The sequence below is a fragment of the Carcharhinus amblyrhynchos genome, unplaced genomic scaffold (genome assembly GCF_965287045.1).
Source record: "Carcharhinus amblyrhynchos unplaced genomic scaffold, sCarAmb.v2.hapA scaffold_44, whole genome shotgun sequence".
NCBI lineage: Eukaryota > Metazoa > Chordata > Chondrichthyes > Carcharhiniformes > Carcharhinidae > Carcharhinus > Carcharhinus amblyrhynchos.
This window is the reverse complement of record NW_027649785.1, coordinates 862,739-890,258: the sequence shown is the minus strand read 5'-3', so window position 1 is coordinate 890,258 and position 27,520 is coordinate 862,739. Positions and strand designations below refer to the sequence as shown.

Sequence of the window (27,520 nt, the reverse complement as noted above, 5' to 3'; positions counted from 1 at the left end):
GATCTTATTGAATGGCGGGGCAGGCTCGAAGGGCTAGACGGCCTACTCCTGCTCCTATTTCTTATGTTCTGTGTTTAATCCTGAGCCAATGCCAGCAATGTGCTGGTCAATGGGGTTGGAATAGACAGCCGTTTGGGACACAATGGGCCTCATTCTGTGTTATTTAAATTCTAATTAATATTCTGTAAACTGACTGTGTGTCTTTATCTGCCCTGTTTATGAACAGAACTCCCCACTCACCTGATGAAGGGGCAGAGCGCCGAAAACTAGTAGCTTATGCTGCCAAATAAACCTAGCGTTGTGAGGCTTCTCACTGTGTTATTTAAATTCCACCAGCGGGATTCGAACTACCATCTCAGCGACCCAGCAAACCGCCAGATCTACAACAGTCTCGCTGCGCCACTACCTCCCTAGAAGGAGCTGGCCCGAGCTGCAATGAGGTCACCGGCAAACGCTCGGGCGGTGGCCGTTCGTGTGTTTCCGTGGGGAAGACGTCACTCTCGACCTCCCCGCCCCTCCACCCCGGAACGCACTCTGTCTGTTCCGGATGACGTCATAGGAGCCGGGCGGCAAACGAAGCACCATTCGGAACATTCTCCGGCGGCTTAGGGTTCTTCGGCAATCTTCGGCAGCCGCTTTGGAGCGCTTCGGCAATCTCCGGCGGCCGCGTCGGGGTACTTCGGGAATTTCCGGCGACAACCTTCAGCGGCTTGGGGCGCTTCGGCAATCTTCGGCTGTCGCTTTGGGGCACCTCGGGGATCTCCGGCAGCGACCTTCGGAAAATCTCCGGCGGCGACCTTCGGAAAATCTCCGGCGGGATCGATCGTGGACTTCCGTGAGCCTCCCCCTCTTTCTCGCTTCCCTCATCCCCCACCCGCCCGTCGCGGTGTCCGCCATGTTGTGTGGGGTATTTGTCTTCTTCTCGCTCTCCCCTCTTTCCAGTCAGTGTGTGGTGTGTAATGGAGAGACACCCGGGGGTCGGATCCGCACAGAAAAGCACCGAGAAAATACCTGCCAATTCCAAAACGCTTAAACAGTAACAACAAAAAAAAACCGTTTATTGCCTATCTCCAGAGTCAGTGGGAGCAGTGCCCGGTGGTTATTTTTTTAAAAGACAGAGGAAATACTTTTTTTGTAAGGGGGGGAAAAACAAAAGACAAAAAAGAGGGAGAGCGCGAAGCGAGAGAGAGAGAAAATGTCTCTCGAAAGCCTCAGCCTCACCTCCTCCAACAAGCAGTCCCCCAAAAACGAACACAACATCAACCTCACTGAGTCAGCAGACGAAAGGTCGAGTAAAAACAACCTTTTTTTTGTATATATCCAACATTTCTTTTTCGATATATTTATTTGAAATATATATATAAAAAAACCATCAACAACAACAAACTGTCCAATTTTACCCTCTCTCTTGAAGGGACACACACCTTGGAAAACGGAAGGTAGAGGATTGTATCTGGGTTAACTCTTTATAAAAATAGATTTTTTTCTTTACTATCTCATTCTAAATCCTCTTAAAGCGCTTGCTAGATTTAAATATAGAGAGGAGGGTGGTTTTAAGGCCTTGATCGCATGCTATGGGTGGGTGGAGAGCAATGTGACTGTCTTTAATGCCCAGGAGCCGGGCCTATTTCTCTCTGTTATGCCTATTCATTAATTAATTATTATTTTCTTTCTCTTCTATAATCCTTTAATAAAATGCAGCCCGGTTAAAGGACATTGGCAAGTGATCTTTGAACTTCCCAGCCTCCCCATTGTAAATAGAGAAACATTTTATTACTTATTTTGCACCCTCCCTTTTTTGAATATATGTTTATGTGTTTTGTGATTTTTTTTTATTTTAAACATGCATGGTCCTTTTTTTTACAAGGAAAATCTCGTGGCACAGCTGCCTTGCAGCGCCAGGGACCCGGGTTAGATTTCAGGCTTGGGTCACTGTCTGTGTGGAGTCTGCATGTTCCCCCCGTGTCTGCATGGGTTTCCCCATGGGTGCTCCGGTTTCCTCTCCGAAAGATGTGCTGATTAGGCGCGTTGGCTGTGCCAAATTCCCTCTCAGTGTACCTGAACAGATCAGAGTGTGGTGACTCGGGGATTTTCAGTAACTTAATTGCAGTGTTAATGTAAACCCACTTGTGACACTAATAAACTTAAAAAATGATTTGTTGTAACCCATTCACAAACACAGCTGCCCAAGTTTTTTTCATTTTTCTTTTAGTTTCAGGTTGCTCCTTTCAAATCTTGTTGATATCCATCCCCCCGCCACGTTAACAAAAAAAATCACCACCCTCTGTACTTGTCATTGAGAAACATTCATATTGTATCCTTTTCCATATTGTTTTGGAACCCATAAAAATATAGCCAAATTGCAACTCATTTAATTCTTTTCACTGCCTTCAGCAATGAATAACTAACTGACCCCTTGTTATACATTCCTTTTGTAGTTCTCATTTTAGTCCTGTTGGGGAAGGTCAGAGCACAGTGTTATCATTAGGATTTCAATAAAGCAAAGCAGCGGACATATATTTTTAAAAAAATTATGTCCATTTCAACTGAAAACACTCAACAACACATAGATTTTGCCCTTCTAAATTCATTATATGGATCACGGATTCTTAAGTAAATGAGTACCAGGTGACTTATTGACACTGATAGCAAAATAATTTGAAACAAATTGAGATTTTTAGACAACAGGCATATCAGAACAACATTGAAATATGTTGTTGTCTTGAGCCTTTTTTTAATGGTGTACCAGTATAAAATAGTTACATTAATCTACGGACAGCGCTGCGATACCATTAGGTGTTTCAGGGGGATAGAGGCAGATGTCGCAGAATGAACTCAACTGCATTTCAGAGATCAGTTAGGGATCAAAGCGCTGATATAGTTGAGCGCTAACTTTATTGTAATTTTCTCTTCCATAAACAAAGCAGCTACTTATCAACACCCTGGAGTAAAATAACACATCCTCTCGGATATTGGCAAAATTATTTACATGTTTTAAAACAGGTCTCAAAGAAATTTTGTTTAAAAGTAAAGTCCATTCACTTGGGTGAGTACAAACTTGGAAGATTTCAATAAATTAAGATCATGTATCAACACTGAATAACCTTTTTTAAAACAGGACAGAATAGTTATGACTTGTTGCTGTGCCAAAATAATTTTTTCCCAGTAATTCAGAAGAGTCATTATGTATGGGATAACATAGAACCTGGCTAGAAGTTTGATGGACATGACAGAATGTGATTTGTAAAGAGACTAGATATTTAATGGGGATTAACCAGATTTTAAAATCATTCCATTTTTTCAATCTGATACCAGTGGTCCTAAATTTATTGTAGAGTCACTAACAAGCAGCACTTGAGATTATTACTAGGATCCTAACATGTTGTATTATTGGGAATTATAAACAGATCCCAGATACTTCCTGATATAAAAGGACCAATACCAATCTTTGCTTTGAGCAGTGTTGACAAGAGTTAAGTAAAAATCTCCAATCATTTGCAAAGCCATGGAATTGTGCAAGGGCAGCTGAGGGTTTGAGAGAATTAAATAATAAAGTAGTTAATTCACATCAGCTATTTATTCCATTTACAAATCACTATCCTGTCATGTTGACAAAGCTTCTTAATTTCTGGATTATAATTCCACAGTTAGGAATAAAATGTTCTTTCAGCAGCATTTTTAATCAATGGGGAAGGTAGTAAAGCAAGTTTGTGTATCAATGGAGCAAAAGAAAGTGTCCATTTATTGAATTCCCAGTTTTTGGCCCAAGTAAATGTTGAGCAGTGCTGAAAAGTTGAGATTAGTAACTCAATCTATTCTGCTGTTAAGCAGTTGGTGACGGAGCTTTCAGAGCACATCAGCTGATGTTGTCAAAACTAGTTTGCGGTGGGAGCTTAAGGAAGCGGAAAATAACTAAAATTGGCAAAGGATATGAAAGACTTTCAATTATATCAATCTAGGTTTGACCCTACATCCATTGAATTTATTAAAAAGTCTTAAGTTTACTGTTTGGCCATTGGCTAATATGTAAAAGCAGCATGCAGTTGTGACATGCAGACGCGAAGGCCTCAGGTAGCATATAATACCTGTGTAGGGAGAGGAAATCAGTTGGATTGCTGTTGGGAGTACACCTGTAAATGAACATCGTTGAGGGGAGAATTGGATTCTGATGTTAGGGCTGTATTATGGAAAAATCTGCCAACATTCTGACAATAAACTCCTTTGAAGGAGAGACTGCAGGTTACCCGCAGAGCCTGTTGAACTATTTGTGTGATGCAGTCTCTTTTAGGAGAGCAGAGAAAAATCATTTGTACAATGAAATAAATGCAGTTGCATTTTTTTTGTGAATTTTAAGCTGACTGTCTATGAGTGAGATTTTGTAGGCAGTTTATGAAATGTTAGAAAATTGTAATTGACTGTTTTGACAATTTAATGTAAGCCATTAAGAGACTCATCCTCTTCTGTGCTTAGGGGCACATAATGCAACCTACTTCTTCCACTGCTTTCTATATTCAGCGGATCCTGCTCTGAGTTATTTTCTTAATGAGGATTCCCATTTTTTCACACGGACAGGATGTTAATCTGACCAGGGAAGATTGGCTAGATGCAAGTGGGAGGTCAGCATGCCCTACGATCAGACGCGTGAGAGTACCTGGCTGGGGTTATTTGTTCATTTCAAAAAAAGGGGTAGCTGGCTGGGTATAAATTCAGTATTCAGAGGCATGAGTCTCCAGGGGAAGGGGTGTGGGGAGGGATGGCAAAGATTCATTTAAGTTCTATTCGAGACATTTTTGAATGTTTTATTGCAGATTGCTCTCAGACCTTAGATTTTAACACCCATGATGATTGATTGCAGAGGAGGTTCACTAGGCTGATACCGGAGATGAGGGGGTTGAACTATGAAGAGAGGCTGAATAGACTGAGTTTGTACTCGTTGGTGTTTAGAAGGATGAGGGGGGATCTTATAGAGACATATAAGATAATGAAGGGGATGGATAGGGTAGAGGCAGAGAGATTCTTCCCGCTTAGAAAGGACAGCAGGACTAGAGGGCACAGCATCAAGATAAGGGGGGGGCGGCGCAGTTTAGAACAGAGTTGAGGAGGAACTTCTTCACTCAAAGGATGGTGAATCTCTGGAATTCTCTGCCCGTTGATGTGGTAGAGGCTACCTCGCTAAATATATTTAAGACACGGGTGGATAGGTTTTTGGTAGGCAAGGGAATTAAGGGTTATGGGGAGAAAGCGGGAAAGTGGAACTGATCCACTTCAGATCAGCCATGATCTTATTGAATGGCGGGGCAGGCTCGAAGGGCTAGATGGCCTACTCCTGCTTCTATTTCTTATGTTCTTATGATTGGTGACAGTGGGAGAGTGATGGCTAATGTTTGAGGAAATGTATTATTAACTCTGCTGGGATTTTTTTTAACAAAGACAGACAATTCTTAGGTGTAACTGGAAGCTCCTGTTTCCTATTAGATGGACAATCCAAGCCAGAATAGAACCGAAAAGTAGGAAAGTTATGCTAAACCTGTCAAAACTTGGCTAGACTACACTTAGACAACGACGTGCAGTTCTGGTCACCATATTATAAAATGGATATATAGGCAGTGGAGAGGGCGCAGAGACAATTCACAAGAAATATGTGAGTACACAGGTCTTGAAAGCGTTGACAGCCTTGATCTCTATTCTCTTGGAAAAAACAGACTGAGTAGTGGCCTAATCGAGGTCTTTAAAATTATGAACAGTTTGATAATACAACTCTTGTGCAAAAGAGGGCATCAGTATAAGATTGTCATCAAGAAATCCAACAGGGAAATTCAGAAGAAAATACTTCACCCAGAATGGTGAGACTGCAACTTATCACAGAGAGTGGTTGAAGAGAATATTGTAGATACGTTTAAGAGGAAGTTAGACAAAAATGAGGGAGGGAATATATGGTAAAACTGGCATGGGGCTAGTTGGTTAAAGGGCCTCTTTATGTGCCATTAAGCCTCCCACAGTCCTAAAGATTTGCTGGTTAGGTGCACTGGCTGTACTAAATTCTCCCTCAGGTGAACCCAAACAGGTGCCAGTATGTGGCAACTAGGGGATTTTCACAGTAACTTCATTGCAGTGTTAATGTAAGTCTACTTGTGGCGCTAAACTACTTATACAAATCCAAACTCAGCCAATCACCAGGGTTTCTAGATATTCCCTAATTTACTTTTTGCACAGTGGTTTTGAAAATAAGCCAAAGTACTGATTTCATTTCCAAAAGTCTTACTGAGAAGGCAGGCTGAAATTCCTTCAAGTTGAAAATGCCTCTTGCTGATGAGGTAGCAAGCGGTAACTCAAAAATGTTTGAATTTGAAACTCAGTACCCAAAACCTCAGTAGTCCCAATGTGCCAAAACCCTCCTTTTGGTCTAACTGGAAAGATGTACGCATTCCCTGTGCTGTGCTTATAACTATACCTAGTTTTAAAAATATGTGTATACCTCATACATCTATCTGGAAAAGAACTGTTCCTATTTCAACACTTAGTGACATTATGACTTCTTAATGAGAGGTATGCTATTGGGAGGTTTGCCTCGAGTATTAGGAGTGGTAGATTGGATGGAGGATGTTCCTGGGTTACTTGCCATTATTTTATGTCCTTGATATATGCTATATGTATATGCTATACGCTATGTGATATATTTTATGTTATACTGCTCCAGACAAAGGGCTGGAAATTTCAGGTTTCAAACAGTATCATTGTGCAACAGCACAACAAGGTATACAAAACCTATTTTTCTTTTTGTCCCCTGACAGAATGGTTCTCGGGTAAAGGCTTGCATCTGTTCTTCAGCTCTGCAACCCTGTCTGACTGAGAGTACAAGTTCACCAGCAGAAATTGTAGCTTCCCTAATACCATGTTAGAAATTCAAATGTCACATTTCAATTTCAGTTGAAAATAGGTATAAAAAGTGATTAGTACAATGGATTCCAGTGTTTGAAGAAAAAAAAATCAACGACTTGTTTTTATGTAGCACCCTAAATACCTTTTACAGGTGCATAATCAGACAAAAAATTGTTGCTGAGTGAAAGGTGAAAGTTTGGACAGGTGGCTGTATATTCTTGAGGAACTTCAGGATAAAGAGATGGGGTTTTGAGAATGTTGAAGCCACTAATGGCGGGATGAGGAACTAGAGGCAACACATGAGGTCAGAATTGAAATATATAGTATGAGTTCTTGCTAGGATGTAGAACACATTGTTCTACAGATTTAAGCAAATGCTGTGTTCCTGTTACATAGTTGCTGTATTGAGCAATACAAGCAAGGAGGCTGTGTACTTTTTTCGGTGAGTTTGTTAATCTTGGGTGGCAGCAGTGCTACTAACGGCTTCTGTGCCAGGCAAGGAACATGAGTTAGGGTTCCCTCTGCTGCAAGCGGTTCTGTGGCTGACATTGGAAAGTTGGGTTGATGTCAGATGAGGGCAGGGCTCGGACATGGCACCACAGATGTTAGAATAGCTTGCTGACCGGAAAAGGCCTAAGCTTGCATAAAGAAGGCCCACTTGATTTGCAAATGACCAAGTAAGCCAGTATCTTTCAGGAGAAGATTGTCTGCAGAATGTTGGTTTAAAATTATCAGAGGCAATGTTAATACTACTTTCAAATACATTTGAACAAAGTTCTGTGCAAGTTAATGATAAATGCATATTAATATTTTAGATTTCAAATTTTGTCTGTGCCTGAAAAACACAAACTTTGAAAGTGATGTTTTGTTAAAGAAATAAAAGTGAGAAAAAAATCATTAAAATTTTGCGATAACCATTGGTTTTGGGAGAGAACTATGGCCGACTAGAGGTTTGATTTGAATTGTTATTGTCATATGTATTGCGATACAGCAAAAAGTATTGTTTCTTGTGCGCTATACAGACAAAACATACTATTCATAGGGAAGGAAATGAGAGAGTTCAGAATATAGTGTTACAGTCATAGCTAGGGTGCAGAGAAAGATCAACTTAATGTGAGGTAGGTCCATTCAAAAGTCTGGTGGCATCAGGGAAGAAGCTGTTCTTGAGTTGATTGGTACATGATCTCAGTCTTTTGTATCTTTTTCATGACGGAAGAAGGTGGAAGACAGAATGTCCAGGTTGTGTGGGATTGTGCTGGCTGCTTCGAGAGGCAGCGGGAAGTGTAGTCAATGGGCGTGAGGCTTGCTTGTGTGATGGAGTGGGCTACATTCATGATCTTTTGAGGGTAAATCTGCAGACAATTTTCATCAAGCAGCAGCTAGTGAGCCTTGTAGTTAATATAGATTTTAATTGCAAGAAAGTGGTGTTAAGGGCTATACATTAAGTAGAGATCTTGCTCAGGCAGATGGAATTTGAAATTGGTGTACCATGACTAGCTCATGCCCATCATAGAATCTGTGTACCATATGGAATTGCCTAGGAGTGGGAAGTGTGTATGGTTGTGCAGGTCCCGATTATAATACTGCAGCCAAGTAAGTTGTGTGACGTGACAGTGAGTCAGTGATCACAGCGGTGAGGGAGAAAACTGCAATGGCTATCATTGTGTGCACACTTACCCAGGTGCCAACAGATAATCAGAAACAGTCAATCTAGCTACTTGTGCTTTCTCACCACAGAGGAAGAATTGCTGGGTTATAGCCACACTCCTGGTGGAGATCTAACTCAGCACAAACAAGGGATTGCTCTGGGACTTGTGCAATTGCTCTTTGGGTATCTTAAAATAAGAACTTTTTGAAGTTGCATTTTCACCCAATATCGTTCATTATTGCAGCGTGAAACTAAAATTGATTCAATTGAAAATTAAAAGGTGCAATAAACTGAGCTGTTCACATTTGAACACCCACACGAGAAGCCATTGTTTGCACCCAGCTTTCATCAAAGCAGTTAGAAAAATTGTCTTCATTAGTATGCAATTTTAAAAGGAAGTGTTTGAAGGTTGCTTTATTGTTCAATTATTGATTCTTGCTGGAGCCTACTATTTTGGAAACTCCGTTAGTTTTTTTTCTGAACACGCAGGCTAAAATCTTTAATGTTGGTAGTATGATAATTGAGAGAATCGTAGCCCAGCCTGTTGCAGGCCTTTACCAAATATCCACATATACCTTCCAGCAGGATTCACTGGTACTGATACCACTATTTAACAGTGGATAAGATTAGTTAGTTCACCACAGACAAAAATATCAAACCAGAGATCTCACTGGTCCTCTTGCCCCAAGTAGTCTGTACCTAAACACTGAGTCAGTGGTAGAGCACCAATTTAGTGGGATTATAAAATTGTTGCCAGTCTACTTCAATCTCCATTTTGTGATGATTCCACTAACCTCGGCCAAGTGGGGAAAATTAATCAGGGTTCAGGTGAGAACAGGAATAAGTTTGTGGTGTTCCTTCTCCTAAGGTGGACTGGCTGCCCTGAAAATACACAGGATTCTCACAGTGTTCGTCCTATTGTTGATGTCCCATTGTGAAATAATGATTAAGTTTCAGTCCTTAGTATAATAGTTTAGGAGGTACCAGAAGGTTACTGGGATCTTTGGAACCCAACCAGAGCATCAAGAGTAAGCGAAAGACTGCTTACAACTCAATGTTGTTTATTCATATGATGAAAATAATTGTTTAAAGTTACAGTAAATTTAACCGGGTGAGGAATTATTAAACTATATTTTAGCACGTTGCTGTGTATGACAGCTTCCTGTTAGAATTACAATGCTAGTTGAGCAGGTTTAAGATTAAGACTTGCGTCCTGTCTGTTTACTCAGCAATACTAGATAGTGATCAATGCTGATCTCAATGAGGAATGGCAGTTTTCAGTTCATTGGCCTCATAAGAGTCATCATGGGTCATCATTTTTTTGCTTTTTAAAAAAAAATTTGAACGAAATCACTTAATTTCTGTCCCCTGACAATGATTCATTTTTCATGATACAGGGAAGAAGGAGAACTGGAGGAAGGGGAATTAGAAGATGATGGTGAGGAAGTGGAAGCTCAGGAGGAATCCCAGGAAAAGATCAAGAAAGAGAAAGATGATCAAGAAGATGAGGAGAAGGATAAGGACAAATCCCATCGTAGGATGAAGAGAAAGCGGAAGAAAGAAAGGGAAAAGGAAAAGAAGAGATCAAAAAAGAAACGGAAATCAAAGCACAAGGTATTCGGCCCTAAAGTTCAGTATCAACTGGACATCTTTAAATACAGCTCTCTGTTCAAGATACATACATATAGCTGAATCTCAGGGTTAATAATATTGGCCAGGAATATTTAACACATATATACAATGATCCTTTTAAAACGCACTTCTGAATTTCTCACTTTTTTCAATCTTTTCTATCATAGCCACACATTTTCATTATTTATCACAGAACAAAGGCTGTGTGGTACCTTCCCCGATCGCATCTATTAGTACAACCTAGCAGGAACATTGTTCGTATCATAAACGAAGTCACTGCTGAAATTTCTGGCACAGGAGGAGGCAAATCAGTCTGTTGTGTCCATGCCAGTTTGAAAAAGCAATGCAGCCTAATCCCACTTTTCCGCTCTTGCTTATAGTATCGTAAGTTATGGCTCTTAATAGAATAGCTGTAGAATAATGGAATGATTACAGCACAGGAGGCCATTCAGCCCATCATGTCTATGCTGTTTCTCTGTAAAAACAGCAATTGATTCTGTCTCCACCATATCTTGTGCAGTCCATTCCAGGTCCTAACCACTCTGCATTAAAAAGTAGTTTTAATTTGTGTCACAATTCTTTTGTCATTAACCTTATATTTGATTTATTATTGTCACATGTATTAGTATACACTGAAAAATATTGTTTCTTGCGCAGTATACGGACAAAGCATTCTGTACGTAGGGAAGGAAAGGAGAGGGTGCAGAACGTAGTGTTATAGTTATAGCTAGGGTGCAGAGAAAGATCAACTTAATTCGAGGTAGGTCCATTCAAAAGTCTGATGGCAGCAGAGAAGAAGCAGATTTTGAGTTGGTTGGTACATGATCTGGTACGTATATTGGCGTCCATTCATTCCCTAATCTGGCTATGTTTGTCTCAGCTCCTCGTAATTTTCTATTCCTCCATCATATATTTCTAAGGAGAAAATAATCTATCCATATAACTGAAATCCTTCATCTTGGCACCATTCAGCTGCTTTCTTTGCTAGAGAGTTCAAATCAACAATATTCCCATCTCCTATTGTCTCAGCTATCTCTATTTAATTGGCGTACCCATTATCTGTTTCACGAATTTAAAATCAGGAACAATCTTTCAAACTAAATGAAAAGAAACAAAATTATGTATTTTTCCATCTGTTATGTCTTACATCGCTATAACCAACCTTTAACCTTTAATAGATCCCTTATTCCCCCTTCACTAAACACTTAGAAAATATTGGTTTTCCATTTCCTCAATATAACACCAGATTTTTTCAGTGCATCTAATAATTTATTGGAACAAGCACCACAGTCTGACAATTAGTGACTTACATCCACCCATCTTATTTTGGAAATTTCTCTTTATGTTCACAAGGTAAAGTAAAAACTTTTTTCAGTGACACCTTTTGTTGAAAGAACATTTCCCCAAGGGAGTAGTTATCCTTATAGCATATTGCTGTTTGTATTATAAAGTACCCCCGATATCTATTGCTCCTACTAACACCAGTGTTTCAGCAATTAAGGTACTTTTAACTACCCTTTATTTTCTTTGCTTCCCAGGCTAATGGACAACATTTATTATTCTTTGTCACCTAGCTGCTGTGCTGGAATATCCATCTGGAATATGGGCATTGCTAAATATGACTTAAGCTAACACCTTCTGAAGCACCCATGGCTGGAAACTGGCGTGTGCATTTAATTTCTTAAATGTTTTATTTGTTCTCAGAACTTCCTCAATTGTCACATGTTTCACCGTAGCGTTCAGTTCCAACATGTCACAACTAGTATCAGGTTTAGTCTGAGTGCACAGGCAATTCAAATGTCCAAAGTTCTTAATTGGTCTGTTGCTTCCTCAGATACAGGAGAAGACCTGGCCCAATCTCTTGGAATATGATTGATGTTTTCTAAAAGGGATTTTGATTCAAGGTCATTCCTGATTTATTCTGCTTAATGTCTAGCCCTATACATTTAAAGGCCCCTGAAGCTGGACTTTCAATTTTAAATTCCTTCTTTATTTTATCTATCACCCATTGCTCACATTCACCATTCTAAAACTACAGTGCCTTCTGACTGATTTATTTCTGGGGTTACCCAGCTTCTGTTGTTTGTTAGAGCTACCAAAAGGATCTCAATCATCAATCCAAAGATATGCGGGTTAGGTTGATTGGCCATACTAAAATTGCCCCTTAGTGTACTAGGATACTTAGGTTAAAGGGATTAGCAGGTAAATATGTAGGGATAGGGGGGTAGGGCCTGGGTGGGATTGTGGTCGATGCAGACTCGATGGGCCGAAGGGCCCCTTTCTGCACTGTAGGGTTCTATGATTCTATGCTTTTGTATTGATGCTTGCACCCCACATCTAAACAAAAATGCTCAATGCTGCCAGCATCAAATCCTCCATCTTGTGTTACTGCTGAATGTTCTGTTGGTGCAAGGAAGTGGCTGAAAATTATATGTTTCCCAGATTTTTTTCTACAAGCTTCAGACATTTGTTCCAAAGTGTATTTCTTTCTGAGAATCTGACTGCTATCAAGATCGTTGGGGGGGTATTTTCCACCACAGGAATTATAGTAAGTAGTGGGGGGGCAGACCATGCAAAGGTCCATTGCCCCCCCACGCCCTGCCCACTTTTCCAGTTTTGGGGTGAATGCGGCTGGAAAATCCCATCCCAGGAGTCTATCCCTGATCACTACTTCAGCACAATCCAGCAAATTGAAGGCAAGCACTGACATTTACTTGCACTCCCATAACCTCATTCATGCCACACAAATGGGCCAGGTAATTCTTAGATTCCAATCTTCAGCTTTAGGCTAAACATTCTCTGTTGTCAATGTTAATCAGATCCACATCAATTGGTGAAGTTAAAACCAAGACACAGCTCTTTTCCTTTACACAAGACAGTTTATTGATTTAGTTTTCAATTACCACTACTCCTTTCACACCCCAGCTAGCCTCATTTATACTCTTGAACATTCAAGTAAACCAGTAAGAAAAGGGGACAAATTAACAATCTAATGAACAACTCTGGCATCTACCTGACAATATGGAAAATTGCCCAGGTATGTCCTGTCTCCAAAAAGCAGGCCAAATCCAACTTGGCCAATTACTACCCAATCAGTCAACTCTCAATCATTAGTAAGGTGATGGAAGGGGTCATCAACAGAACGATCAGAGAGTACCTGCTTAGCAGTAACCTGCTCAGTGACACCCCCCCCCCCCAGCTTGGGTTTCACCAGGGTCACTCAGATCCTTGGTTCAAACATGGACAAAAGAACTGAATTCCAGAGGTGAGGTGAGAGTGACAGCCCTTGCCATCAAGGCCACTTTCAACCGAGTACGGCATCAAGGAGCGCAAGCAGAACTGGAATCAATTCAGGGGGCAAACTCCCTGCTGGTTGGAGTCATACCTAGTATATAACTTGGTTGTGGTTGTTATCTGTCATCTCAGCTTGAGGACATCTCTGCAGGAGTCCCTCAGGGTAGTGTCCTAGGCCCAGCCATCTTCAGCTGCTTCATCAATGATCTTCCCTCCATCATAAGGTCATAACTGGGGATGTTTGCTGATGATTGCACAATTTTCAACACCATTCGCAACTCCTCAGATGCTGAAACAGTGCATGTTCAATTGCAACAAGATCTGGACAATATCCAGGCTTGGACTGACAAGTGGCAAGTAACATTCATGCCACACAAATGCCAGGCAATGACCATCACAATAAGAGACACTCTAACCATGACATTCAATGGTGTAGCCATCGCTGAATCCCTCACTGTTAACATCCTTGGGCTTACCATTGATCAGAAACTCAACTGGACTTGCCACATAAGCACGTGGCTACAAGAGCAGGTCAGAGGCTAGGAATATTGCAGCAAGTAAGTCACTGGACTCCCCAAAGCCTTTCCACCATCTACAAGGCACAAGTCAGGAATGCGATTCTGAACGTATTTTGGAAACTTTTCTCCGTCTTTGCCCTTTTCACTTATTCAATCAGCAGATGGATATCTAGTTACCAAATCAGATAGCAGATGACATTCCGTGATTCTTTACTGTTTATACTATAATTCAGTTAAAATAACAGTTTCCACTTTCTCTGTCCAGCAGCAGTAACGTCCCCATCTCTCATTCTGTTGGAATTTTTCTGACCACTTGGACCTTGTTAAAATTCTTGCTAAATTACAATGAATGTGCTAACTTCAACCTTTCTTGTTAGCTCCACAAAAAAATGACAGATATGACTTTCCCGCAACAAATCCATATTGGTGCCTTTGATTATCCTTGCCTTCCTGATTAGCACTGCTGTCTCTCAGCTCCAAGGATCCAGGTTCAATTTTGACCTTGGGTGACTACCTGTGTGGAGTCTGCACGTTTTCCCCATGTCTGCGTGGGTTTCCTCCGGGTGCTCCAGTTTCCTCCCACAGTCCGAAAGATGTGTTGGATAGATGCATTGGCCATGTTAAATTCTCCCTCAGTGTACCCGAACAGGTGCCAGAGTGTGGTGACTAGGGGATTTTCACAAAACTTTATTGCAGTGCAAATGTAAACCTACTTGTGACACTAATATAATAAATAAAATGATAATTAACATTGTCCCTCTGAATTTATTCCCCATAATTTGATCACCATCGCAATGAGGCTGACTGGCCTGTAGTTACTCAGGCTATCCCATTGACCCTTTATAAACAATGATGCAACTTTACCCAGAGAGGATTGGAAATGATAGTCAGTCCCTCCACTATTTTCACCTTTGCTTCTCTTAACAGAGTGGGATACATTTCAACAAAGTCTGGCATTTATTCATTTTAATTTAAACTCCCTGATATTTCTCCTCACACACTGCCCTAGCTCTCCGCCTTTTTTGCCTCTAAGTAAAATATGGTAATAATTAGACAATTATTTAGGAATTAAGTAAGTTAATTGCAATAAAATGGTGACAGCACTTGGCTCTAATAACCTGGAGAGGTATAGATCCTCTTCACAAAAATTGTAGAGCAAAGGCTTTGTATGGTTTCTTTAACTGAAAAGCCATGAAGGTGGAAGGAATTTCACAGAATTCCTAATGCTGCTTTAATTGTCTTCTGGTGGTATGATTTTCAAGATGTTATTGCTGACTGGTAAATAAATAAATACACTGGCATGATGTCTAAAACAAGACTTAATTGTGTAGTGTGTCATTCAGTTGCAATAAGTAACAATTTAAATGCAAATCTCTGTCTTGTGTTTTCACTCTTTCCACTTTAATTGTCTTTGCAGCGACATGTGTCTTCCAGTGATGATTATTCTGATTATAGTGATGAGTCTGACTATAGTCCTGGGGAGAAGGGATACAGGAAGTACCGAGAATACAGTCCACCGTATTCACAGGTAAAGGCAGTGAAGTAGAATATTAATGCATTTTGTGGTACATCGCTCTACACTGTTACCCTTGAAGTGTTTTACCCAACAGTTAATGTGGCTGTAGCCTCAAAAAGGCTTTTCCCTTTGGGTCTCTCTTACTACCCCCCCATTCTGTATTAAGAATATTAAAAATAGGACCAGAAATAGTTCATTTAGCCCCTCAAGTGTGCTCCACTATTCAAAAAAGCATGGTTGAAGTGATTGTCGCCCTAACTCTACTTTCCTGCCTGCTCCCATAATCCTTAACTCACAATCAGAAATCTGTGTAACTCAACTTTGAATACATTTAGTAACCCAGCCTCCACTGCTTGCTGGGGATATGAGTGGTGAAGCAGTAAGATAGTCCAAGCGTAGTTATGTTCTTCTCAACAAGAGCATAAAAGTAAAATAACAAACCATAGAGAGATAGAGTTGCTTAATAACTTAAAATAAAGACTTGCATTTATACAATGCCTTTCAGCACCTCAGGGTGTCTCAAAAATGCATTGCAGCTAACCCAAGTGTTAGCTACTGTTGTAGTGCTGAAAGCACAATATTCAATATGTATGCAACAAGGTGCTGCATATAGCAATATAATCATGATCACATGATTTGTTCTGTTGATTGTTGGGTAAATATTGAACAGAGGGACTGGAGGGCATTAGGACTAGAGGGCACAGCCTCAAGATAAGGGGGGGCAGTTTAGAACGGAGTTGAGGAGGAACTTCTTCACTCAAAGGGTGGTGAATCTGTGGAATTCTCTGCCCATTGAAGTGGTGGAGGCTACCTCGCTAAATATATTTAAGACGCGGGTAGATAGGTTTTTGATAGGCAAGGGAATTAATGGCTATAGGGAGAAAGCGGGAAAGTGGAACTGAGCCACTTCAGATCAGCCATGATCTTATTGAATGGCGGGGCAGGCTCGAAGGGCTAGATGGCCTACTCCTGCTCCTATTTCTTATGTTCTTATGTTAAAACTTCCTAGCTCTTGTTCAGATAGTGCTATAGGTCCTTTTAGGTCCATATGAAGAGGAAGAGAGGACCTCAATACAACATCTCATCAGAAAGGGAACACCTGTGATAGTGCAGCATTTCATAAGACCATAAGAAATAGGAGCAGGAGTAGGCCATCTAGCCCTTCGAGCCTGCCCCGCCATTCAATAAGATCATGGCTGATCTGAAGTGGCTCAGTTCCACATTCCTGCCCTCTCCCCATAACCCTTAATCCCCATGCCTATCAAAAACCTATCAACCCGCGTCTTAAATATATTTAGCGAGGCAGCCTCCACCACTTCAACGGGCAGAGAATTCCAGAGATTCACCACCCTTTGAGTGAAGAAGTTCCTCCTTAATTCCATTCTAAACTGCCCCCCCCCTTATCTTGAGGCTGTGCCCTCTAGTCCTACTGTCCTTTCTGAGCGGGAAGAGCCTCTCCACCTCTATCCTATCCATCCCATTCATCATCTTATAAGTCTCAATGAGATCCCCCCTCATCCTTCTAAACTCTAACGAGTTTATTCAGCCTCTCCTCATAGCTCAACCCCCTCAACTCCGGTATCAGCCTAGTAAACCTCCTCTGCACTCCCTCCAAGGCCAAAATATCCTTGCGTAAGTGCGGCGACCAAAACTGCATACAGTACTCCAGCTGCGGCCTCACCGCTGCCCTGTACAGTTGCATTTCGGTATTTCCTCAGTACTCCACAGGAATATCCATTTTGCTGTTGTGCTCAGATCTCTTAAGGTGTTCTAGTCTAATACGAAGTTCTACTAGACCCCAATTATTAATTATTTTTGGCATTAATGTGAGGGTATGCTGTTTCACTCCAGGCATGATTCTCCTGAAACTGGGAAGTTTTTATCACAACAACCTTAATTTAACAACAAAGTTTAATGAGAAGCAAATGAATTAGCGTATCATTTAACATTTGAACAATACTTAAATGTGACAAGATACAATCTTAATTGCTAATCAATTTGCTAATCACCCAGGCCCTATCCCTGTAACCCCACACAATTCAAGCAAAATTCCTCTTACAGACTTAAACGCCCCACTTGAAAGTCAGTTGGCAACACAACATGCTTACGTGTTTGTACTTGTTAACAGTCTTAGAGCTTTTTAAACACCTCTGGGGAGAAAGACATCTGAATTCTCTGAGCCTTAAACTGCAACTTCCAGAGAGACAGAAAGACACCTCTTGCTTCTTTCAGAATCAGACGGAAAACTAAAGAGAAACTGTGTATCTTCCCTCCAAACTTAGCTCCTCCAGTTAGCATATGATTCTGTCTTTTGTCAATCAACCTATTTGAAACCCCACAGGAAGCCTAAATAAACAAAAATGCATTAATTCTGTTTAGACAACACACCATTAGCTAAAATCAGTCACCATCCTGCATTCTCAACATTTGAACTGCCTATTTTCCCAGACAAATTGGCACCATTTAACACTGAGCTGACTGTCAAACATACCTTTTACAAGAAACATGATAAAAATACATTTCTTAAAGGCACAATATCATCACAGGTCCCTGGAGTAAGACTTGAACCCAAGGTCATATGATGTAGATTCTTCTGAACAACGGTTGACAATATTATATAATGTTTGACTCACTTTAATCATTGCTAATGAAATGCATTTTGCCAGTGAGTGGTGAAGTGCAGAAATCAATTGTTACTTAATTTCCTTTCTTCATGACTTCTGTTCTCTTCTTGTTCATTTCCGATTTAATTTTCGCTACTATTCTTCCAGACCAGTACTTGTTTTAATGTTACATTCCATTTTCCTGTCCATCTGCTCTTTTTTCTTTCCCTTCTCTCAAGATTTCTTTATTAAAGTACTTTTCCCCCAATTCCATCCTTGGGTATTTCTAGAATCCCCACAGTTCATAAAGAGGCCATTCAGCTCAGCGAGCCTGCACAATCTCACCCAGGCCCTATCCCTGTAACCCCACACATTTTACCCTGCTAATCTCCCTGACACTAAGGAGCAATTTAGCATGGCCAATCAACCTAACCCACACATCTTTGGATGTGGGAGGAAACCAGAGCACCCAGAGGAAACCCACACAGACATGGGGAGAATATGCAAATTCCACACAGACAGTTACCCAAGGCTGGAATTGAACCCGAGTTCCTGATGCTGTGAGGCAGCGGTGCTAACTACTGTGCTATGTGCCGTCCTCTTCTTTATTGGATAGATTTCATTTAACAAAGAGATAATGGAGAATTAATTCCTTCTGTAGTTAATAACAGGAAATGGTAAATGTTGCTAGCTTCTGATTTGGCATCGGATTGAAGTGGGGATTCAGAAAGGAACAGCACTTGGTGAAGGAGAGAGCAACAGAAATGGAAGAGTACTGGAGAGGAGTTCATATGTTCTTGTTTCTAGAGTTAAATGCTGTTGCTGAGCATTAATCATTGGTTATATCTACTGCATGCTGCAGTGGCATATCCATGAAGTTGGATTGAATATTAATTTTACATACAAAAATATGATAGAAAACTAGAATGGTTGTTGTGCTTGAGTGTCACTGAAAAAAGAGACTTGTCAGGGCATTATACAAGAATATCAATATAACGGGAAAACAATAAATTGTTTAATGTTTCCCAACCGGAAGGAAAGGAACTGTTGGAGAATGTGTCACTTGGATTGCTGATAAGTAGCCCTCAGATGATTATTGGCAGTAATCGGTGAGTAGGATGGCAGCTGACCACCTACTCTGGGACCAGTATACAGACTGGGGAGAGTTGTAAGGTGAGCGAAAAAGTGGCAGAGTGTAAACAACTTTGAAGCAGCATTGAGAAAATGTGCACTATTTACAGAATGATAAAAAAGGGCAAGAACTGGAAGTGGGGGGGGGGGGGGGGGGGGGCGAGTGTTAACTTTTTCATAGCCTGCAGGGACAGACCCAACCTTCAGGCTTTTAGCTTTTCCATTACATTGCTAAATTGATAAGTTGTTCATATGAATGATAAAGGTAGTATACGGCGGATGCTGGAACCTGAAACAAAAACAGAAAATGCTGGAAAATCACAGCAGGTCTGACAGCACCTGTGGAGAGAGAATAGAAATGTTGGCCCTATTCCCCCTCCACAGATGCTCTCAGACCTGCTGAGATTTTTCAGCATTTTCTGTTTTTGTTCACAAGAATGTCCTGGCTTAATTTCTTATCAATAGTCACTTTATTGCTTTGGCAAAATGGCTGGCTTCTGCCTGACACATTCCAGGCTAATATTTGGAACTCACGCTTTGGGTACAAATCTGTATTTTTCCATTATGGGACAGAATAAATAATTTCAACTGTTGAGTTATTTTTGATGCTTTGGTAAATCAACATTTTTAATGAATTTTTCTGTCCTTGAATTAATTACTGTTTTATTCTCTGCTCAACACAGCCACCTTACCCTTCCCCTTCAGGGGCTCCATTACCAAAGAAGACCTATATGAAAACTGAAAAGATGAACTATAACATGTATGAGGAGTATGAGGATGATCAGTATGTTGAATATGAGGAAGAGGAGGAGGAAGCACCACCAGATGAGGAAGAGGAAGAGTATGATGATTTTGCCAAAGAGTTAAGCCAATACAGGAAGGCAAAGGAGGCTTCTCAACAACATCAGCAGCAGCAACAGCAGCAGCAGTCCCACATGCCCATGGGACACAACAGGGGGCGTGGAATGTCAGGTAAAGCTTATAGAAAATTGAACTTTTGTGTGCTTCTTTCTTTTCAAAGAACAGAGAAAATTACAGCATAGAAACAGGCCCTTCGGCCCTCCAAGCCTCCACCGACCATGCTGCCCGACTGAACTAAAACCCTCGACCCTTCCGGGGTCCATATCCCTCTATTCCCATCCTACTCATGTATTTGTCAAGATGCCCCTTAAAAGTCACTATTATATCTGTTTCCACTACTTCCCCCAGCAATGAGTTCCAGGCACTCACCGCCCTCTGTGTAAAAAAACTTGCCTCGTACATCTCCTTTAAACCTTGCCTCTTATGCATGAGGGGCAAGGTTTCCTTTCAAGTTTTTTTCAAATTCTCCTGAGGCAAAGACTTATACTGGGGTCTGTTGTCATGAATCCATTGGTTCCCTCTGTGTGGACCATTAATTTGTGAGCCCCTTTCCAGTTCCACATCCCCCTGAGATTTCTGCATTCCTCCAGCGCTGGCCACCTGCACAGCCCCAATTTTCACTAGAAGCCTGCTTAGGCCCTAAACTCTAAACTGTCAAGCATCTTTAGATATTTCACTAAGTTAAAAACAGTTAACAGATGCAAGCTATTGCTAATCATTACTCAATGACGAACAGCTAACTTAACCATCAGCCAAGAATCAAACCTGGGATGTTGCTGGTCACTCTGCCTTAATGTTAGACCAAATGTTGCTTTTATTTCCTGGGGCTCTCAATCTGAAGGATTGGATTACACTTTTGTTTTGGTCCTATGTTATTGTTAGTGCAAACTGTATTGTCAGATTGCTGATGGTTTTAATTCATTCTTGGGATGTGAGTGTCAATAGTTAAGCCAGCATTTATTACTGATCACTAATTGACCTTGAGAAGGTATGGTGAACCACTTAAACTATTGCAGTCCACATGGTATAGGTCCACCAATAATGCTGGCTGGAATGGAGTTCCAGAGGTTTGGCCCAGCGACAATGAAGGAATGATGATATATTTCTAGTTCAGTTTGGTAAGTGACTTGGAGGGGGAACTTGCAGGTGGTGGTGTTCCCGTTCCCGTTCCCATTCCCGCTGCCCTTTTGTTTAGGTGGTAGAGGTCTTAGGCTTCGAAGGAGCTGAGGTGAGTTGCTGCAGTGCATCTTGTAGATGTTACACGCTGCTGCCAGTGCGTTTGTGTAGAGAGAGTGAATTGTCTGAACTGGTGTCTTGTACACTGAGGGAGATGGAGCAAGGAGTAAGTGTTATGCCCCTCTGCCACTGCAGATTGCAGAGGGAGGGTTCCCCAAGGGACTTGGGGGTTGAGTGGGCTGGGGGCAATGGACTCTGGGACTCTCCCCCAGAATGGAGTTCTAGTGGCTGCTCTTGTCTTTGTTGTCCTGGAAAAATTGTTGTTTACTTTCAGGATGATGAATTCAGACACCACTCTGGGGTAAGATATTCATTATTACTTCTGTCCTCTGCAACCTTTGAAGTGCCCTGGTCCATAAAACCATAAGATACAGGAACAGAATGAGGCATTTAGCCCATCCACTCTGCTCTGCCATTCAATCATGGCTGATATGATTCTCATTCCCATTTTCCTGCTTTCTCCTGTAACCCTTGACCCCCTTATTAATCAAAAACCTATCTATCTCTGTCTTAAATACACACAATGACCTGGCCTCCACAGCCCTCTGTGGGAATGATTTCCGCAGATTCATCAGCCTCTGGTTGAAGAAGTCCTCCTCTCTCAATTTTAAAGGAACGCACTTTCAATCTGAGGTTGTGCCCTTGAGTTCTAGTCTCTCCCATGAGTGGAAACATCCTCTCCACGTCCACTCCAACGAAGCATCCCAGTATTCTTTTAGTTTCAATTAGATTTCCCCGTCTCATTCTTCTAAACTCCATCGAGTATAGGTCCAGAGTCCTCAAATGTTCGTCGTGACAAACGCTACATTTGTGGGATCACTCTTGTGGACCTTCTCTGGACTCCTTCCATGGCCGGTATGTTCTTCCTTAGGTATGGGACCCAAAACTGCTGACAGTATTCCAGATGGGGTCTGACCAGTGCCTTATACAGCCTCAGCATTACATCCCTGCTCTTGTAATTCTAGACCTCAAGAAATGAACGCTAACATTGAATTTGCCTTCCTAACTGCCAACTGAACCTCTTTTACAATGACATCTTGCCCCTCGCACACCTGAAAGCCTTCAAAATCATTGGAGTGCTTTATTCTGTGATAGGGATTGGCGCAGGTGCTAACAGCCCTGTCTAAAGTCCTGTGACCTGTCAGGACATCCACTGGTTTTCTCTCATAGCCCACTGCTGCTGTGAAACACTTTCTGAAGTTCTCTGGTCATTTTCACTGGAGGGTACCATTTTAACATTGGAATGTTAACATCAGGTGCCTGATGTTAACTCTCTGAAGTGATTTGATTGAAAGGTATGAATTATTTACCCGCAAGCAAAGAGCCTTGTTAATATTTCTTTCTGAAGTGATTTGATTGAAAGGTATGAATTATTTACCCACAAGCAAAGAGCTTTGTTAATACTTCTTTCTGAAGTGATTTGTTTGAAAGGTATGGATTATCCACCCACAAGCAAAGAGCCTTGTTAATATTTCTTTCTCTTCACACTTGAATGCGTCTCAAGTGCTTTATAAACATTGCGGTTAGAAAAGAAGTTAAACCTCGTAAAATATGCAATCTGACAATCAAAGGCTGAATGTGCCTGCATGGTGTTGTATGGGGGTAGAGTTAGTGGTGGAGGTGGGAACAGGATGCCCCTCTCTGCTGATGGGTTGTGGGTTCTCCTCCTGCCAGCGTCGGTTGCCATGTCAGTTTTGGGAGGGAGGGGGACCTGTCAGCACCCCGATCTCTGGGCTGGCCGGCATGTCTCATGTTTTGAATATTTTTAAATGCTAAAAGTGGGTGAACCCCACCTGACAGGCACTGCTAACGCCACCAGGAAACACTCCAGTTTTCCCACTTATTGGAGCACTTAGAATGCAAACAGGTAAATTGTGCCTTTTCTTTTACTTCTCATTGAAATCATTTGGTAATTTATTTATAGCTCATCCTGCTGTGCTTTTCAATGCAATATTGTTCTGTTCTTTTATGTTCTATCCTAGTCTAATTTGATTATTTCTGCCTTCTATTTTTAACTGCAGGTCCTGGTAGAGGTGGTGGTAGAGGACGTGGTATCCGAGGCAGAGGTGGCCGAGGAAGGGCTAGGGGACGGGGTGGAAGAGGAGGCAGAGGAGGAGCACATGGCCAAATACATGGATCACAAGGACATGGGTCAGGGCCAGGACATGGACCACCAGAACATGGACCTCCAGGACTTGGGCCTGTGCATGGGCCGCCGGGGCATGATCCCCCAAGCCATGGGCCAGGACCAGGACATGGGCCCCCTCCATGCCATGGACCTGGGCCAGGTCACGGTCCCCCTCCTTGCCATGCACCTGGTCCAGGACATGGCCCCCCTCCTAGTCACAATCCTGGCCCGGGACATGGACCTGGTCCTGGTCACGGACCACCAGGCCATGGGCCTGGTCCAGCATATGGATCCCCTGCACATGGACCTGTACAGGGACCATCATATGGATCCCCTGGTCATGGACCTGGTCCAGGACACGGACCACCAGGACATATGATGGATCCCATGGATGAATGTGACGATGACTTTTATGATGAAGATATGCAGGTGAGAGTAAAATCTGAAATTCTTTTTCTGAGTATTGAATTATAAAGTGCCTGATGTGCAGTTATGTATGTCGTTAGTGTACGATTAAACTAGACCATCTGATGGGCAACATGACAGCTCAGTGACTATCACTGTTTGCTGTGCAGATACATGGATTTGAGCTGGTGCCTGTGGGAGTTTGCACATTCTCCCTGTGATTGCGTGGGTTTTTGCCGGGTGCTCCGGTTTCCTCCCATACTCCAAAAAGGTGCTCTTAGGCTGATTGGTGTAACAAATTGTCCCTAAATTAGTCTTCCCTCAATCTAAATTAGTCTCCCCCAATAGGCGTAGACAAAGGTCATAGGTAGAGGAGGGCACTCACAATGTTAAAATGACGGCGCGGGCTCGTTGGGCCGTAGGGCCTGTTTCCTGTGCTGTGTTGTTCTTTGTTCTATCCCTAAAAAGCTGAAGGTACTTATACAGGTAAAGCGTATATGTTGCAAAGTCATATCAAAGAAAACTGCAATATTGCAGGTAAAAAGGTCTTTGTTTAAGTTGTTATTTGTGTTATGTTCTCTTGCCTCTATAGCAATGAACTCGACCATTTTTTTTCACTTGAACATTGCAGTAGGCCACAATTGTCCTGTGCCACAACAGCCGCAGGAGGGAAATGAAGACACTGACTTGCATATGATAGTTCTGCAACTTAAGGCCATCAAAGCTATGTGGACATTTGTGGATTTGATTCCACAATTCCCCATGGGCTGAGTACTAGATCTCACTAAACATTTCTCAGAAGGAGGGAGAAAAGAGTTGGTGGACAGGTCACTCTGGCCTTCCATCATGTTAACAAATACACAGGAACAAATGTGCAGGATCAGGCTTTCTTGTTCAGGAAAATAATGTACAATATTGATTAGTTTTTTTTATATAGAACTGGTTAAATGCATTGCAGGACATCGCATTTCCCTCCGAATTCCTGTAGCTACATGCCTGCCCTGACTTTTCGGGTCCATCTCAATTTAAATTTTTCATTCTGTCTTCTGAGTATACCCACTTTAGTCACACAAAAGTAATATCTGGCCCATTGCAATGTTCTCAATTTTATTTCAGATTTCTAACATCCACACTATTTTGGTTATTATTGCTTTCTGTGTTTCTGCATACCCTCAGATCTTCAGTGTTAGTTATTCTGTTCTCTCAACTGATATTTAACATCTTCCTTAGATATTTGTTGTAAACCATTGAATCTTTACGAAGTGTCCTCATTGGGGTCCAGCTGTTGCACCGAATGAACAGATTATCATCTTGGAGGTGGGAGTTGGGTCATTTCCCAGCATTGCGATCCCTCTTCTGCTCAGCAGTACACACCCATACTATCTTCATGGTGGGTGGGGGTGGCAGAGGGGGCTGAAGTTGGGGCTGCTGCCTCTGGAAGCCAACCTGAGACTGAAGTGGGCAGATGCTGTGGTGGGCTGGTTAAAATACCAGCCTCGCTTGGTGGGACATTGGTTCTGTACATGAGCATGAGGCATCCTTACCTTCAAGGCCTACCATTCTTTCAACTATATTGAAAATCAGGAAAAAAGTTAAAAGGAAGGAGAACTCAGGAGATGTTAACAGTGGAGGTGTTAGGATTCAAAAAGAAGGTACAAAAACTAGCATAAGGGCACTTTGTATGAATGTTCATAGCATTGAAAACAAGGTAATTGAGTTGACAGCACAAATCATTGCGAACAAGTATGATTTGGTGGCCATTACAGAGACATCTTTGCAGGATAGTCACGACTGGGAGTTAAATATCTAAATAGAACATAGAACATATATATATATATATATATATGTATACAGATATCTCCCTGAGAGAGAGGGACTGAGAGACACCAGTCAGTGCACAGATATCTCCCTGAGAGAGAGGGGCTGAGAGACACCAGTCAGTGTACAGCTATCTCCCTGAGAGAGAGAGACTGAGAGTCACCAGTCAGTGTACAGCTATCTCCCTGAGAGTGAGGGAGTGAGAGACACCAGTCAGCGTACAGGCACCTCCCTGAGAGAGAGGGAGTGAGAGTCAAAAGTCATACATATATATATATATATATATATACATATATACATAGAACATATCCAGAGCTATCAGACTGTTCAAAAGGACAGATAGGAAGATAAGGGAGGTGGTGTAGTTCTGATATTTAAGGATGACATCAGGGCGGTTGTGAGGGATGATATACGTTCTATGGAAAAAAGATTAAATCCATTTGAGTGGAAATTAGAAATCGCAAGGAGAAAAAGTCAATGATAGGCGTTGTCTACAGACACCAAATAGTAACATCACGGTGGGTAGAGAAGTAAACAAAGAAATAACTGATGCGTGTAAAACTGGTACAACAATTATCATGGGGGATTTTAACCTATATGTCAATTGGTCAAACCAGGTCAGTCAAGGCAGCCTTGAGGAGGAGTTCATAGAATGTGTCTGCGTTAGTTTCCTTGGACAGATTGTAATGGAGCCTGCGAGGGAGCAAGCTATCCTAGATCTGTCTTGTGTAATGAGACAGGAATAATTAATGATCTTTGGTTAGGGACCTTCTGGGAAGAAACAATCACAATATGGTTGAATTTAAAATACAGATGGAGCGCAAGAAGGTAGAATCCAATACCAAAGGAGACTACAGTGGGATGAGTGGGGAGTTTGCTAAGGTAGCCTGGGAGCAAAAACTTTATGGTGGGACAATTGAGGAACAGTGGAGGAATTTTACAGCAATCTTTCACAGTGCTCAGCAAAAGTATATACCAGTGATAAGGAAGGACTGTAGAAAAAGAGATAATCAGCCATGGATATCTAAGGAAATAAAGGAGGGTATCAAATTGAAAGAAAATGCATACAAAGTGGCAAAGATTAGTGGGAAACTAGAGGATCGGGAAATCTTTAAAGGTCAACAGAAAGCCACAAAAAAATCTATAAAGAAAAGTAAAATGGATTATGAGAGTAAACTAGATCAGAATATAAAAGCAGAAAGCAACAGTTTCTACAAATATATAAAATGAAAAAGAATGGCTAAAGTAAACATTGGTCCTTTAGAGAATGAGACGGGGGATGTAATAACTGGAAATGAGAAAATGGCTGAGGTATTTTGTGTCGGTCTTCGCAGTGGAAGATACAAATAACATGCCAAAAATTGATGATGAGAAAGTTATGGGATTTGATTAGATTTATTATTGTCACATGTATTAGTATACAGTGAAAAGTATTGTTTCCTGCTCGCTATACAGACATAGCACACTGTTCATCGAGAAGGAAATGAGGTAGTGCAGAATGTAGTGTTACAGTTATAGCCAGGGTGTAGAGAAAGATCAACTTAATGCAAAGTAGGTCCATTCAAAAGTCTGACGGCAGCAGGAAAGGAACTGTTAATTCAGTCGGTACGTGACCTCAGGCTTTTGTATCTTTTTCCCGACAAAGACTGGAAGAGAGAATGTTGGGCTGCTTTGCTGAGGCAGTGGGTATTAAAGACAGAGTCAATAGGAGGCTGGTTTGTGTGATGGATTGGGCTACATTCACGAGCGTTTGTAGTTTCTTGTAGTCTTGGGCAGAGCAGGAGCTATACCAAGCTGTGATACAACCAGAAAGAATGTTCTCTAGGTGCATCTGTAAAAGTTGGTGAAAGC

General features: G+C 41.6%; 1 protein-coding gene across 1 annotated transcript in view; it reads left to right on the top strand.

The window, feature by feature from the left end:
- The first annotated feature begins 917 nt into the window (after positions 1–917).
- Positions 918–27,520, top strand: part of zc3h4 (zinc finger CCCH-type containing 4) — a 66,503-nt gene continuing 39,900 nt past the window's right edge. The window contains exons 1-5 of the mRNA XM_080181993.1: positions 918–1,287; positions 9,925–10,141; positions 15,389–15,499; positions 19,905–20,193; positions 23,340–23,875. Coding sequence (XP_080038119.1) covers positions 1,196–1,287; positions 9,925–10,141; positions 15,389–15,499; positions 19,905–20,193; positions 23,340–23,875 — 1,245 coding nt within the window. The 5' untranslated portion in view covers positions 918–1,195. The remainder of the gene's footprint in view (positions 1,288–9,924; positions 10,142–15,388; positions 15,500–19,904; positions 20,194–23,339; positions 23,876–27,520) is intronic.